This window comes from Geotrypetes seraphini, chromosome 10, assembly GCF_902459505.1.
Source record: "Geotrypetes seraphini chromosome 10, aGeoSer1.1, whole genome shotgun sequence".
Lineage (NCBI taxonomy): Eukaryota > Metazoa > Chordata > Amphibia > Gymnophiona > Dermophiidae > Geotrypetes > Geotrypetes seraphini.
In genome coordinates, this window is record NC_047093.1 from 48,285,213 (window position 1) to 48,301,893 (window position 16,681).

The following is a 16,681-nucleotide window of genomic DNA, read 5'->3' on the forward strand; positions in this document are numbered from 1 at the left end:
ATCCGCGTAGTAAGGATCAACAATCAATGGACAAGCCAAGCTAGCTGAGAGGAGGGAGGAGCCTTATGCTGCACTGGGTCTGTGGTGATGTCAGTGACAGTCAGTTATCCGTTAACACCTCGTTGCCTGTGCTGTTAACCACCTTCACTGTGTTGACAAACTGTTCAGTAGTATGGAAGTTTGGATCTTCAGACCACCTGTCCACTGGCTTTGCCAACCATTCATTAGTAATACCAAGAGCTTGAAACAGGAAATGTTATTCATGTCCAACCAAGTCTCCCAGTGACGTGCTTCGGTTTACCTGCTTGAAAACTGTTTGAACATTCATGTGTCAGTGATTAAAGCACGTTTGCTGAAAAGTGTGAACAGTACAACTTCTTCTGTCAGATGCCACTGATGATTAAATAACTTCTTCAACCCAATGTCAGCGACTTCACAATCGACTGATTTGTAGTCATGCATGTCACAGAAAAATTGCAGATCAAGAATGGGTACGTCTTGTGCTCTGCACGCTCTCATCCACAGTGGTACGTAAAAAAACACCAGAAAACGATTGAATCACTCCAGTTTCACAATCATCTCCTTGTCGTATGGCGGTTGACTGGAAAACATGAACATTTTTGTTCCATATATGTTGTAGGCCATCCAGCATGCTTGATGTATCGCTCCCATGAGGAGGTGCTGCTCCAAGAATCATAAGTGTGTTTTCAATGCACTCGCAATAGTCATCAGTGGTAGAAGTGTTGACTCGCTGCTTCTTAGGACTGCAGTCAACAACCTCGTTTCTACTGTTCACTAACCAAGGTACATCAATTTTCATTGTCAGAAGTTTCACATCCTGTTTGTCTAGTTTGTCCCACAGTTCTTGAAATTTGAAAACAGTTCATTTTCTGGCCCTGTAACATTACCAAACAGACCCTTCCATACTGCCCCAATAACTACTTCAAATATATGATGCCTGCAGGCCAAATAGAAGAGTTTCTTACCAATTTTGTCTCCCAATAGTTTTGCAGCACCTTTCTTAAAGCCACTGTTGCTAGCAATAGTATTAAAGACTAATTCTACTATATTATTACCTGTTTAGTATAAGTCAGCCAATTTTAAGAGAAAAATGGATTTTGACAGTGCTTATATTCATTGGCTTTGAGTGACCCCAGGATGGGCCTAAAAAATTGTAAAAAAAAAATATCTTGTGATCAAGACATAGAAATTCATTTGAAAAACTTCAATTAGTAGTTTCTTCAACTTTAGGTTTTTCTGGACAACCCTAATGGACCTGTTTTTAAATCCAAATATCACATGGTGATATAGAGGGGCATAATTGAAAGGGACGTCTAAGTCCGTTTTCGTCTAAGTCGTAAGTTGTCCAAAGTAAAAAACAGCCTAGGACACATTTTCGAAAAATACGTCCAAATTTTTTTTTGTTTCGGAAATCGTCTAACTATACGTCCTGCAGATCTGATCGTCCAAGTCGCTAAATCGTCCATTTTTATATCACATTTTTGTCCAACTTTTCATCCAAGTCAAAAATGCCTAGAACAAGCCCTGTTGGACGTGGGAGGGGTCTGCAAAGTGATGGACTGAACACCCAGTCATGGCACATAAATAGTGGGGTGCCTTACAGGGCACTGCTGTGAACTTCATAAAAAGGGTGCCATATCTTCTCCTCACTACAGCTCCCTTATAGGTCATGGTGAGCCCCCCAAACCACCTCCTTATCTACCACCCCAATCTAGACCCACTTATCTACCACCCCAATAGCCCTTATGGCTGCCGGAGCCATTTATATGCCAGTACAAAAGGGTTTTGGGGGTGTTTAGGGGAGTGCACATGTTTCATTATCAATGCAGTGATTGCAGGGGCTTATGGGCATGGGTCCTCCTCTGCATGAGTACCTAACCCACCCCCAAGATGGCTTAAGCCGCCTCTTTGCTGGACGACTAGGCTTTCCTATGCCAGGCTGCCAGGTGATGATGGTCTGGAGGCTGGATTTTAAAGGTGTGATTAATATTTTTATGGGGGGGAGTTGGTGATCACTAGGGTAGTGTGTGGGGGTCTGTTTTATGTGTTTGCAGTGCTTATCTGGTGACTTTAGGTGGGTTTTTGTGACTTAGACTATGGTCTAAATCACAACATCCAAGTTTCATCGATCACGGGCTGTATAACTTTCGGTTATACTTGCTGTACGACTAAGTCTAAGCTGGCCCATGTCCCGCCCAACTCCCGCCCTCGACACTCCTCCTGAAATGCCCCGTTTAGCTTTGGTCGTTCAGTGGCACTATGAAGGCCTAGGTCGTTTTTAAATATGTCCAAAACCTGTTTTTATTATCAGCACTTGGACCTATTTGGGAAATATTCGTCCAAGTGCCGACTTAGGCCGGTTTTTGGACATTTTTCTCTTTCGATTATGAGCCCCATAGTGAATAACCTAATTTAATCTTATCTAATCAAGTTTTTCTATAGCACCTTCTGCCCAAAGAGGTCCAAAGTGGTTTAGAAAAATATAGGAACTACAAAATTACACAATCAAATTTAAGAAAATTATTAAAACAATTTTTAAAAATGACCGATATTAAGTCAATTTTTCAAATAATTTAGTTTTAAGACTCTTAAGAAAAGCATAAGACTGCTGTCTCAAACATGTTCCAGCTACCTTATAGGAAAATGACACTAACATCTTTTTATATCTTACAGCTTTAAAGGAAGGAAAAATCAATATATCAGTAGTTTTCCACATCAGTTCTTCTCCAAATGGAGTATAACCCACATCGCCTGCTAATTTTTGTAGCTGATGTCTGAGCTTGATGAAAACTTTGAATTAGAAATGCTCATATGTTTTGAAGGCTCAGAAGAGCCCAAAGTTTCTCTGAAATTGAAGCACTTTCCTTTTGTTTTCCAGGAATGTAAGAGCTTAGATTAGCTGGCATTCCATTTGGCTAATGTCATGATGAGGGGAGGGAGGGAGGAGAGGAGAACAGAGAGCTGTCTCTACTATTTTAAGACTTCTCCTTTAGATGCAGAATGTTGGACACCATCTAACTGCAGCAAAATCAACTTCATATGCAAGTATTTTGCATTATATAGAATATAATGGATGCCTTAGCATTTAGCATGCGCTAAATTGGTTAGCGCGCCTTAATAAAAGGACCCCAAAGTGATGAAGGAGGTGTACTATTAATACTAGAGATGTACAAAAAGGTACAACATAAGAGAAAACATCAAAATTTCGATATCAAAGTGTAGGGTCATGAAATGGTTAACTGTTGTTTGAAATACTGCTCTGGCCTACATAGCTGGAAACAGTGTACAATCTACTGTCATCATCTGCTTGAAATGTATGTCCCTGCCTTACCACATTGTAAGCTAAATAGATAAGAGTTTGAGCCATGATGTGCCCTGCCCTCCTGAACATGTAACATTTAGAACTGCAAGGCTTAGATAAGCAGATAAATGAACTAGCTTCCTATAGGACTATAAGTTGTACCCCTGAACCTATCACAAGTGCTGGCTTAGGACCAATAATAATTGTAGAAAGTTATAGAAGTAACAAATGAAAATTGTAGTTTTTGCATATATTAGTTTGCATATGCTTAGTGAAAAGGGCATAAAAGTCCATGCATTTCCTGTTTCTAACACTCTTGTAAGCAGGTTGTTCACTGCACAAGGGTCCGGCATGCTGTAAAGAAACCTCTTGCACCATCTTCACGCCTCTGTCTTTGTGTGTCCAAGTGACCTTTCAAAAGCAGAAAAGAAAAAGTAGCAAAATTAAACAAACCCAGCAAAAATAAAACAAAAAATAAAATAAACCACAGTCATTTTCAGACAGTTTCATATCCTCAGTTGAGTCAGGCCTGCCCGGACCGGTGCCACTAAAGCAGCTCATCTGCCTCAGTTTCTCTTCTCCTGAAGGGCTGGAACCACATAAGAGAAATTACAGTTGGGAGGGCAAAGAATATGACTGGTGCATCCTGTAAATTGAAAAGGAAAAAATGTCTGGATCATTGAAGGTTGAAGAGCTGGGATACTGGTTTAGTCCTCAAAGGCATCCCTGTACAAAAAGGACTTCAAGGAGCTCTTGAATCTATCGAGAGCTGACTCTCCACAACTGAGGGGCGTATATTGAAAAGATCTCATTACATCTGGTACTAATAATTTTTAAGGAAGGAATTGTAAGTAGGTTATGATCCACAGAGCGCAAGGTCCTAAGTATAAGTACTGTGTAGCTGTGTTAGCAATGCTCTGTTACCTCTGATGTATATTTTACTGCTTGCTTAATTCTCTCTGGGTATCCCCTTGTTTTGTGGACTTTAATGAGTAATGATTATTATTGTAAATTTGGTTTTCTTTTTCCTTTTCTTATTTTCCTTTGATTATTTTTCTTTAATTAATAACCTGCTCTTATTTCTTCCAAAATGTCTACTTGTGAATATTATTCCTAAAAATTGCATAAATAAAAATAAAAACATTACTTATGCAGTCAGCACACATTACTGATCACATAAGTGGTTTTTGTTATCAAACCTCAAATTTTTACTGAAACTAAAACTTATCTTCAGCAAATCTGATGAAAATCTGAAACTTGCACTGAATTTCTGCCTAGATATTTGACTTCAAACAATTTATATATCTAACCATTTGCACTAATGTAAGGATAATATTAAAAGAAGATCTAATGAAATCTGATGTATATTACTTGGAAATATTAACTAGCTGTGAAAAACAGTTTTTTGATATCTAATTGTAAACCCTTGTTTAGGAGGTCCCAAAGTCTATACCAGGGCTGAGTTTTTTTCCCCTTTCTCCAAGCTCTACTTCAGCCCTGACAGAAGTTCTACTGGGAGGGGGGTACAAGATAAAGGTGGGTAGGGTTAGTCTTAGAGAATGACACAAGGATACATTTTTCCCCATCCTCGCGAGTTCTTTTCCTGTCTCTGCCCCTGCCCCATTCCTGCAAGCTCCATCCTCATCTGTACAAGCCTCAAACACTTTAAAATCCTAAGTAGCAACATTCTAGAGCTCAGATTGTGATGTCATAATGCCTCATTCCACCAATGCCTAAGCTCTGTCTCATCTGCACAAGCCTCAGACACTTTAAAATCCTAAGTAGCAACATTCTAGAGCTCAGATTGTGATGTCATAGTGCCTCATTCCACCAATGCCTAAGCTCCGTCCTCATCTGCACAAGCCTCAGACACTTTAAAATCCTAAGTAGCAACATTCTAGAGCTCAGATTGTGATGTCATAATGCCTCATTCCACCAATGCCTAAGCTCTGTCTCATCTGCACAAGCCTCAGACACTTTAAAATCCTAAGTAGCAACATTCTAGAGCTCAGATTGTGATGTCATAGTGCCTCATTCCACCAATGCCTAAGCTCCGTCCTCATCTGCACAAGCCTCAGACACTTTAAAATCCTAAGTAGCAACATTCTAGAGCTCAGATTGTGATGTCATAATGCCTCATTCCACCAATGCCTAAGCTCTGTCTCATCTGCACAAGCCTCAGACACTTTAAAATCCTAAGTAGCAACATTCTAGAGCTCAGATTGTGATGTCATAGTGCCTCATTCCACCAATGCCTAAGCTCCGTCCTCATCTGCACAAGCCTCAGACACTTTAAAATCCTAAGTAGCAACATTCTAGAGCTCAGATTGTGATGTCATAATGCCTCATTCCACCAATGCCTAAGCTCTGTCTCATCTGCACAAGCCTCAGACACTTTAAAATTCTAAGTAGCAACATTCTAGAGCTCAGATTGTGATGTCATAATGCCTCATTCCACCAATGCCTAAGCTCCGTCCTCATCTGCACAAGCCTCAGACACTTTAAAATCCTAAGTAGCAACATTCTAGAGCTCAGATTGTGATGTCATAATGCCTCATTCCACCAATGCCTAAGCTCTGTCTCATCTGCACAAGCCTCAGACACTTTAAAATCCTAAGTAGCAACATTCTAGAGCTCAGATTGTGATGTCATAATGCCTCATTCCACCAATGCCTAAGCTCTGTCTCATCTGCACAAGCCTCAGACACTTTAAAATTCTAAGTAGCAACATTCTAGAGCTCAGATTGTGATGTCATAATGCCTCATTCCACCAATGCCTAAGCTCTGTCTCATCTGCACAAGCCTCAGACACTTTAAAATCCTAAGTAGCAACATTCTAGAGCTCAGATTGTGATGTCATAATGCCTCATTCCACCAATGCCTAAGCTCTGTCTCATCTGCACAAGCCTCAGACACTTTAAAATCCTAAGTAGCAACATTCTAGAGCTCAGATTGTGATGTCATAATGCCTCATTCCACCAATGCCTAAGCTCTGTCTCATCTGCACAAGCCTCAGACACTTTAAAATCCTAAGTAGCAACATTCTAGAGCTCAGATTGTGATGTCATAATGCCTCATTCCACCAATGCCTAAGCTCTGTCTCATCTGCACAAGCCTCAGACACTTTAAAATTCTAAGTAGCAACATTCTAGAGCTCAGATTGTGATGTCATAATGCCTCATTCCACCAATGCCTAAGCTCCGTCCTCATCTGCACAAGCCTCAGACACTTTAAAATCCTAAGTAGCAACATTCTAGAGCTCAGATTGTGATGTCATAATGCCTCATTCCACCAATGCCTAAGCTCTGTCTCATCTGCACAAGCCTCAGACACTTTAAAATCCTAAGTAGCAACATTCTAGAGCTCAGATTGTGATGTCATAATGCCTCATTCCACCAATGCCTAAGCTCTGTCTCATCTGCACAAGCCTCAGACACTTTAAAATTCTAAGTAGCAACATTCTAGAGCTCAGATTGTGATGTCATAATGCCTCATTCCACCAATGCCTAAGCTCCGTCCTCATCTGCACAAGCCTCAAAGACTTTAAAATCTTAAGTGTTTGAGGCTTGCATGGTTAAGGCAGAGCTTATAGGAATGGGGCAGGGACAGTGACAAAACTCACAGGGACGGGACGGGGAAATTGAGTTCCTGCGGGGTCGGGGACAAATTTGTCCTCGTGCAATTCTCTACTCCAGTGCAAAGGCAATGAATGTCTGTATTTTAAACTAAACTAACTAAACTGTAAGTTTATATACCGCATCCTCTCCATAAAGATAGAGCTCGGCACGGTTTACAGATACTTTAATAAATGAGGGAAGAACATAATAAAAATGAGTGGTTATAAAGGGGGTGGTGAGCTTTACATTTTTGAGAAAAGCCAAGTTTTCAGATGCTTTCGGAATAATTGGAAGGAGCCCAGATTCCGCAGCAGGGCAGGAAGGTTATTCCAAAGCTGTAAAAATCAGCGAGTCCTGAATGGATACAAGTTCCCCTGGTTACATCCAACCTAGCAAGCAAAAACAAATATTTGTCTTGATTTGCTTTGCGCCTTGTTCCAATGTCCCTCTTTAATGAACTTTATACCTGGGATCCTTTCTTTCTCTTCCGCATTACTGAGCTTCTATATTATAGATCTTCAAGTAAATGCAGTAATTAAGAAAATGTTCTTCAAACTATGGCAGTTATGCTTTTTTCATGAAAATCAATTTCACCTCTTGGTGTAGGTATTCATTCTTCCGCACTTGAATGTGCTATATAGGAATCTCTCTTAAATCAAGAAACAAAGTTTCATTGTTATCAAATAATGCTGGTAAACTAAGGTATTGATAGACCTGACCACTATCAGTTCAATTTCAGTGGTTCCCAATTTATGCCTATATTAGCTTTAGATTGGTGAGTTCAGTCTTTAAAATTCTTACAGATATTGTACTGACTTATCTCACCCATCATTTATCTCACCCAGTGCTGCAAAGGATGTCATGTTTCCATGATGAGCTTACACTCCATTACCCCCCTGGTTACTGGTTTATGCTCTCTTTAATACCAAGTAGTGCAGTTATTGAATAATCTAGAAGTTAGGCTCTGGAACTCTTTTCCAGAAGACGTAATAACAGTGGTTAGTATATCTGGGGTTTAATATGGTTTGGAGAAGTTCCCGGAGGAAAAGTCCATAGTCTGTTATTGAGACAGGCATGGGTGAAGCCATTGCTTGCCTTGGGATCGGTAGCATGGAATGTTGCTACTATTTGGGTTTCTGCCAGGTATTTGTGACCTAGATTGGCCACTTGGAAACAGGGTACTGGGCTAGATGACCCAGTATGGCTATTTTTATGTTCTTTTGATCTAGGAGGCTTTTTTATATTCCTTTGTATTTTTAGGCTATTTTAAGGAATGGTCTGATTCTAAATGCCTGATATTGGATCTAATAAAAATGTTAAAAAGTTATAAACCACTATTTGTGTCATGTTTTGCAGGGCCCAAAAGGTAATAAAGGAAGCTCTGGTGACATGGTAAGTCAGCTCTCAATAACTTTTTCTGTACCAACTTCTGTTCCTCAACCTTTCAGTTTTTCCCTTTTTTTTGTTTGTAAGGGACCCATTGTATTGGTTTTAAAAACTGTGTATGTGTCTTCTGAACTGCTTAGGTTTAAGCGGGGTATAAGATTTTAAATAAATAAAGGTGATATGAATATCCTCAGGGACTGGTCAGCTCTCAAAAAAAAGAATCCAAGGGTATATTTCCAAAGAGACATTGAACGACTATGATAGTCAGCTGTTTTGTTGGATATAATCTAGGTTATGTTGTTGTGTGAGCAACTATTTGAAAATTCTGCCCCTCCCCCCAGTTACAAAACCCTACCCCCTCAATGCTGATTTGTAATCCTGCCCCTATCTCAATCATCTCACCCTCCCATGTAATTGGCCCCTAAGGCGAGATTCTCTACCCCAATTCACAGTAGTACAGTATTGCTACCCTCCCCAATGTCCCTTCCCAATCTCTGTCCCCCCAGCAGACCTTCCATGCTTCTCGAGTCCCAACTCACCCTCCAACCATATGCTAGGGACCCTTTTCCTTTGCCATCCCTCCAGAATTTGTTATGATCTTGAAAGACTCTTGTTTACTTCCTTCTTGCAAAAAGGGGATTCTCTGTCTGGCTCCAGTGCTCATTGTTGAATGGTGTTACCTACTGCTGCTTCAACTCTACAAAAAATGCTGAAATGCTGCTAAATGCCATTCAGTAATGAAACCTGGCTGTAGGGATCTCGCGTCCCACCTAGCACTGAGGCCGGAGCTCTACTGGAGGGGGTGGGGTGGAAGTGGGATCTATAGCCAGATGATCTGCTCCGGTCAGTAGCATGTTTATGTTTATTAACATTTATATATCGCTCTGTTACAACATAAGTGCGATGTACATCAATTAAAAAGGAAAGGAACGCCAATAATTATAACAGGTAATGAGAAAAAAGAGAGACAAAAAAAAAAAAAATCACTTGGTTACTGTGTGATCCAGAGCTCAACTAAAGATAAAACCATATCATAAATATATGGTGGACTAACTACAATCTGTATCATTTTTCATTATCTCCTGTAATATGAAATATTTCGTAGTGATATTCTTTAGATATACAGATTGTTATTGCTTTTTGACTTTTTTTTAGATTGTCAATTGTTAAAATTAAATAAAGAATTAATATGAAAAAAAACATATCATAAAAGAAAACTGAGAAGGACCAGGTAACAGTTAAAGAAATCTGGAGGCAAAAACTGAATAGGAAATCTCAACAAGTCAGACTATGCATGTACAGCAAAACTAGAGAAGTAGAAATGTAAATGCAAGATATCAGAGATTCACATTTCCCAAAGCTTTTTTTTATTTTTACTTTAGTCTGAGCATTTTATTTTCCCATTTTTTTAGGCCTCTTTACTGCTTTCTCTGTTTTTTATCCTAACCCTGTTTCCCTGTCCCTATACTCCCTTCAGGCCCAGTATCTATTCTCTATGTCCCTGTCCATCTCCATATACAGCTTCTCCCCTTTCTCTTTCCTTCTTCCACCACTCCCCACCCTGGGATCATCACCTTTCCTTCTCCCATTTCCCCAGCAGTTCAGCATCTCTCTCTCCATCCTGCTGTTGGTCCAGTCTCTGCTCCCTCTCTCTGATCTGGTCTCTCTCTTTTTTTTCTTTTCTCTGCTCTTCCCCCTCCATCTCTCCAGCATCTCCCCCCCCCCCCCAATCCTTGGTCCAGTCTCTTCCTTATTTCTACTTCCCTGTGCCTAGTATCTCCCCCTCCACCCCATCTGGCCTCTCCCCCAGCTCCCTCCCTCCTACAATTCTGGATTATTCCATCCCCATCTTTCTGCAGGTCCAGCATCCCTCTCTTTTTCTCTTTCCACCACTTCCGGTGGGTGCAAGATCTCTCCCTTTCTATTGTCTTGGATTCTCCTCCATAAGGTTCAGAGAAGTGACTGCAATAAACATTCCTCTGTGCACCAGGCAACAAATTTTCAGAGACTTTACCATCAGGATATACTGTATATATAGCTGGCTAGTTTGAAAAAGGAGATTTACTGGTTTAACTCTTAGTGCAAGGGTATAGGGTCATTAGGGCCCAACTATGCATTGCACTACTCCATGGGTACAGCTTCTCTGCCTCCATTCCCTCCTGTGTGTCCTGCATCTTTCTGTCTTCTCCCCCTGCAAGATCAACATCTTTCTCTCCTCCCCCCCATGGGTCTCTAGCATCTCTCCCTTCCCTAAACATGGTAGAATACATTAGGGTCTCCTTTGGACAGCCTGACTAATTACTTCAGTATTTTTATTTTTCAGGGCTTACAAGGACCAAAGGTAAGCAAATGAAATCTGTCATATGAGTATAATATATATATATTGCACACCAGCAATGCAACTAAAAAGACACAAGGAGAAACTTGGAAATTGTACTACTAAGTAATTTAGATAAACTGTATGAGGTAATTGTGTCATCTGATATGCAGAGGTAAAAAGTGATTGGGAGGGGGAAATGGCAAAAATGAAACAAACATCCCAGAAAAAAGTTTGAATTTGTTATTGACGATTTTACCAATTATGATTGCTTTTTGTCTATAGGGTCTCCCTGGTCTGCCTGGACAACCTGGAATTCCGGTATATATGAGCTGAGATGGCTGCATAGCTTTTCTTTAATATTTTCTGATTAATTTATTTATTTATAACATTTATACACTTCTCCCTTCGTATTTGCTGTGATAGGGGGATTAACAGAACCGCAAATACAGAAAAACTGCAAATAACTTTTTCGTATGTTATTCGCTGTTTTCTATTAAAAAACGTTGTGAATATGGTGAAACCACGAATAACATGGTGGGAGACTTGGCCTGTTCCTGAAGGAGTGGCAAAACACGGTGAAGAAAGTGCTGGGAATCAGTGATTTCTCTATGCAAGCTGATGTAATTTGGGGGGAGGAGCCAGCAAGCTAAAAACCGTGAATAATCGAAACCGCAATTGCTGAAACCATGAATACGGAGGGAGAAGTGTAATCCGCTTTTAACCAAAGTGGCTCACAATTAGCATATACAGTGGTGCCTCACACAACGAACTTAATTGGTTCCAGGAGCAAGTTTGTTATGCGAAAAGTTCGTTATGTGAAACGCGTTTTCCCATAACAATACATGTTAAAAAAAATAATTCGTTCTGTAGCATAAAATATGCTAAGATGACATAAAAAAAGATAAATTTTTTGTTATTATTTTTATTTAGATACATCTAAAAACATAATTGTTTTTTAAAACAACACACATTTTTTAAATTTAAAGACAGACTAAGTAGAGTCTAATTTTACAGTGAGAGAGGGCAGAGTCTCAGCGGCAAAAACTGGGACTTAACTGTTCATTTTTTAAATGCCTGCATGGTTGAAAATGTTGTCCATTTCCTTGGGCAAATCATTCTGTCTATAATACTAGTTTATACTTACAGTATTACAAAATGGTCTTAACGGATAAGCTTTTTTTTTCCTGTTTCTTTCAATATGTAAACAGAATGCCAATGGTGAGAGAGAACAAAGCTGTTATTTTTCTAGCATCGGGGAAGCGGCGAGAGTAGCTCCGCCCCCCCCCCCCAACGCATCAGCAGTAGGCGCCGGGCCCCTGCGAGCCGACGGTCCGCCACTGCACAGGGAGCCAGGCGGAGAGAGGGCAGTTAAGCGCAGTGCCTGCGCGGAAGGATGCAGCTCGGGCGACTTCATTGTGTGAAACGAAGTTCGTTGTAGGAAGCAAGACCTGAAGTTCGTTGTGCGCAGCGTTCGCTGTGCGAGGCGTTCGTTATGCGAGGCACCACTGTATAATATAAAACACATGACATATTTACAATAATTAGGATTTTTTTTTTTTTTTTTTTTTTTTTTATTAGGATTTTTTTATATACCGCCTATCAAGGTTATCTAAGCGGTTTTTACAATCAGGTACTCAAGCATTTTCCCTCTCTGTCCCGGTGGGCTCACAATCTATCTAATGTACCTGGGGCTATGGAGGATTAAGTGACTTGCCCAGGGTCACATGGAACAGCGCAGGGTTTGAACCCACAACCCCAGGGTGCTGAGGCTGTAGATCCAACCACTGCGCCACACACTCCTCCTCAATAATCTAGACAAAACTAAGCAAAATAAGAACATAAATAAAAGGGTAGGGTACAACTCATCAAATCCATAAAGAGAAAAGGTACATCTCCTAAAACCAGTGTAATCAAGGAAAAAAAAAAAAGCTTGTGCAAAAAGACGAGTTTTCAGTAATTTCCTGAACTGCAACAGATTTCCACAAAATCTCAAAATTCCTGATAAGGCAAAGCAAGATTTCATTGTACTCACATATCTCACCGCATTCCTTTTCCATGTATCAAGCAACGAACGGTTCATGGGTTGTTGTAGTACTTCTCTATCTTGTTTTGCAGAATGTTAAAAATTTTGGCTAAGTTCTATGACTACTGTATATACTTTAAATATAAACCTATCTGAGTATAAAATGAGATTCCATTTTTGTCCCCCCTTTTTAAGGGAAAAATGGTAATGCAAATATAAACCAGAGGGTTTATAGTCTACCATTTCTCCTCTTGCCTTCCCCGTGGTGCCCTACCATCCTCCCTCCTGCCCTCTTGGTAATCTTACTCCTTCGCCACCATCAAACATGCCCCCAAACCAGCAGACTTCAGCGTGTACCCACACCTGTGCCCCTATCCCCACCCGCCGGCAGCTAGTGTTCTCTCCCCAGTCCTATCATGATTTTCTGGTGGTCTAGAGGCATGATGGGGCAGGAGTGATTCCTGATTTCTTCTGCCCATTCTTTCTCCACAGTAATAATGGACACTGAGACTTCCAGTGGTAGTCTCACAAAGTTGGGGAGCCCTAAGGCAGGAGGGAGTGGCATCCTGCCTGCCTTTTCTTCTATTTAAAGTACAGGGTGTTGGGTGGGGCCTCCGGGGGGGGGGGGGGAGCATACAGTTAGGTGGGGGTAGTGGCTCAGCCCAGCCACTAGACTACCAGGCTTTTGAGGAAGGGGGGAGATTGGCAATTGTGGGAGTGGGTCGGGAGGTCTGGAATTGGGCAGCCCCTGCTCTCAGCTGATGGCAAGAGAATCTCTGATCAGCTGAGCCAGCAGGCAGGGAGAGCAGGGACTGTGTTTTTTTATGGCAGGTAGGTAGGAGGAGGAGCTGTGTTTGCAATTGCTCTTCTAAGCAAGCACCAGACACAGTTCCTCCCCCTTTGACCAGTGACGCATGCAGCGAAACTGGACCACACTTTCTCCAACCTGCTGATAACAACAAACGACTACAAATATTTTCGCAAAGAAATCAAAACCCACCTATTCAAAAAATTTATATAGATGGCTTAACCCCAACCAGACCCCCTCAACGCAATTCCCCCCTCCTCCCACCTTCACCAGTTCCCTTCTCTTTAGCCTCAAGCATGTCAACTGCTTCCATAACGGTATATATACTGGATCTGCACTATTTCCTATTTGTACAGCATCTTGTAGCTCTTGAAATATACAACTCCATTATTCTTGTAACTTCTCCTGGAAATGACCAGAATTCTCTCTGTAATTATCCTGGAAATGTCCAGTTGTCTCTTTTGTAATCCGCCCAGAACTGCAAGGTTGAGGCAGAATAGAAATCAGTAATGTAATGTAATGTAATACTCCGCGCAAATAGCATGCATATATTGTGCTGAGCATCACTAGTAAAAGAAAAATTGTTCCCATCGTGGTGTTTTTTTACCATGGTGTTGGGGCTTTGTGCATCTGGGCCTAAGTGACTTGCCCAGAATAATACTATAGCTGTGCTGATGGATGTTCCTCCTAGATGAATAGAAATGAAGTGAATGACACTGTGACAAAATTCATCACCGTTCCCGTCCCCGCGGGAAACCATCTTCATGTCATTCTTTAAGGAGAGAGGGAAGAATCAGAGTATGAATGGCCACAACCACTGACCCTCAAGCTTTGCTTTGAAGAATGCTGGTGTAGAAGGACTGAAAAATGCCATGGGATTATTTCCCGCGGTTATCCGCGGGGACGGGAACGGTGATGAATTTTGTCACCGTGTCATTCTCTAGAACTGTTCACTGACTGCAGCGGCATAGCGAGGATGGGAGGTGCTAGGGGCAGTGGCGCACCCTGCACCCTCCGCTCCGCAGCCCTTGCTCCTTCCGCACCACCCTCCCTTCCCACCCCTGTCCGTCTTTAAATCTTCACTCGTGTGAGCAGATTTTCCCGGAAATAATTTCAGAGGAAGCCAGGCCAGCGCGAGCAGCAGGCCAGAATAGTTGTTCACACTGGTGAAGATTTAAAGAGGTAAAAGAGGGCGTGAGCATGGGGGGGAGGGGTGGAGAGGTGTCAGTGCCCCCACCAAGACAGCACTCGGGGTGGTCCGGCCCTCCCCTTACTACGCCACTGACTGACTGCAATCTCTGGTACCTGATTAAACAGAACTGCTGGAGTGAAAACTTACAAAAAAAAACCCCAAAACTACTTCAAATTTACAGAGAAACCATACAGAATCTGCACTGTTTCTGCAGGTGCTATTTTTTTTTTTTTCTTCTTTGAAACAACTGATACCCACTTCTCTCTTTTTGAGCAAACCTATTTTCACTGCCTAAATTAACTACCTTGTTTTGATTTGCTTATTTACTATATCCTGAAGACTAACCCCCTCCCCCCTTTTACTAAGCCGATTAGCGTGATGGCTCATGGTAATCGCACTGAAGCTCATTGGGAATTAATGGACTTTGGTGCTGTAGCTGTGTGGCAGCCGCTAGCACAGCTTTGTAAAAGGTGGGGGAGGGGGGGGGAGAAGGGGGTAAGGGAGGAAGGTATCTAAAGATGAGTTATTTTAATGTTAACCCAGGTTATTAGTAACTAGGTATCATTGCATAAAATAGTACCTGTGCTAAATTAGTATTATCCCAGGACAAGCAGGCAGCATATTCTTGACTGATGGGTGACGGCACCGACGGAGCCCCGGTACGGACAATTCTAGAGTGATTGCACTCTAAGAACTTTAGAAAGTTCTAGCTCGGCCGCACCGCGCACGCGCGAGTGCCTTCCCGCCCGACAGAGGCGCGTGGTCCCTCAGTTTCTTAGTTTCCGCGGAGCTAAGAAGACGCGTTTTTTTCAACGGCTGTTGAAACTTTTTTTCTATTGCCTTCCCGCTCGCGTAAACTTTTTGGCTTTGGCCTTATTTCGTTTCTTTTTTTCTTTTGTAAAAAAAAAAAATATATATATTTTTTCCTTTTCTTAATTTGATTTTCCCCGGCGGGGCCTTCTGCCACCATCGAAGCCTCGGCCTTCGATTTGGCGGAAGCCGTTTTTCCTTTCATGCCCCCTCAACCGGGTTTTAAAAAGTGCCAGCGGTGTGCTAGGCCTATATCTCTCACGGACCCACACAACTGGTGTTTACAGTGTTTGGGTCCTGAGCATCAGGCCTCTACTTGCACCCGCTGTGCTACTCTAAAAAAACGGACATTAAAAAATCGCCAGATACAGCAGCGATTACTGTTCGGTACCGAGATGTCCGACCCCGTTCCTTCGACTCCAGCTTCGGCACCGATTCAGTCGGCACCCTCGTCTTCGACGCCGCGTGATTCCACACCGGCATCTCAACAGTCAGGTAAGCCGGCTAAGAAGCCTTCCCCGCTGGAACGTCTTCCGGCCTCGAGTGCAGTGAGTCCAATCCTGCCGCCTGTAAGACGCCAGCGGAAGCGCTCCGCCCCTATAGAGGTGAGTCCCTCGACATCGGGCTCCTCATCTCCGGGGCGTCGAGCGGCACCGCAGGTACCGCAGAAGAAAAAAGCGGTACCGGTGCCATCCCTCGATGACCGCATTACGGCCATCCTTCAGGTGCAGCTTAAGGAGCAATTAGAAAGACTCCTTCCTGCTATCATGACACCGAACCTTCCGGTGCCGGCCCGCACCGAGCTATCGGTACCGGTTGTGGAACAACCCGTATCGATACCGATTGTGGAACCCGTATTACCCGCTTCCACTGTTTCGGTACCGCTTCACCTAACCTCATCGGTATCGATGCCAGTTCTTGCACCGGAGCTGAGAGCTCACCATCAATCGGTACAGACTTCGGCACCGGTGCGACCGATAACATCTCCTGACTCGGTATCAATGAGGTCGGGTAAGTCGGTGCGCAAAACCCGACACATTCAAACGTCGACACCGGAGTCTCAGGACCATGCTTCCCATGTCAGGGATCCTGATCTGTGGGGGGACTCAGAGGAACCCTTTCTTTCTGAAGGCGAATGTTCCTCAGAGGAGGAGGATTCGGCTGTCCCTGACCCATCCTCCAAACAAGTCACTTCCTCTTTCT

At 42.4% G+C, this 16,681-nt stretch overlaps 1 protein-coding gene across 1 annotated transcript in view; it reads left to right on the top strand.

Annotated features, from left to right (window-relative positions):
* The window catches only part of LOC117367941 (collagen alpha-1(XXVII) chain B-like), a 299,681-nt gene that overhangs the window by 253,225 nt on the left and 29,775 nt on the right, over window positions 1-16,681 (top strand). The window contains exons 53-55 of the mRNA XM_033961061.1: window positions 8,296-8,331; window positions 10,649-10,666; window positions 10,928-10,963. Coding sequence (XP_033816952.1) covers window positions 8,296-8,331; window positions 10,649-10,666; window positions 10,928-10,963 — 90 coding nt within the window. The remainder of the gene's footprint in view (window positions 1-8,295; window positions 8,332-10,648; window positions 10,667-10,927; window positions 10,964-16,681) is intronic.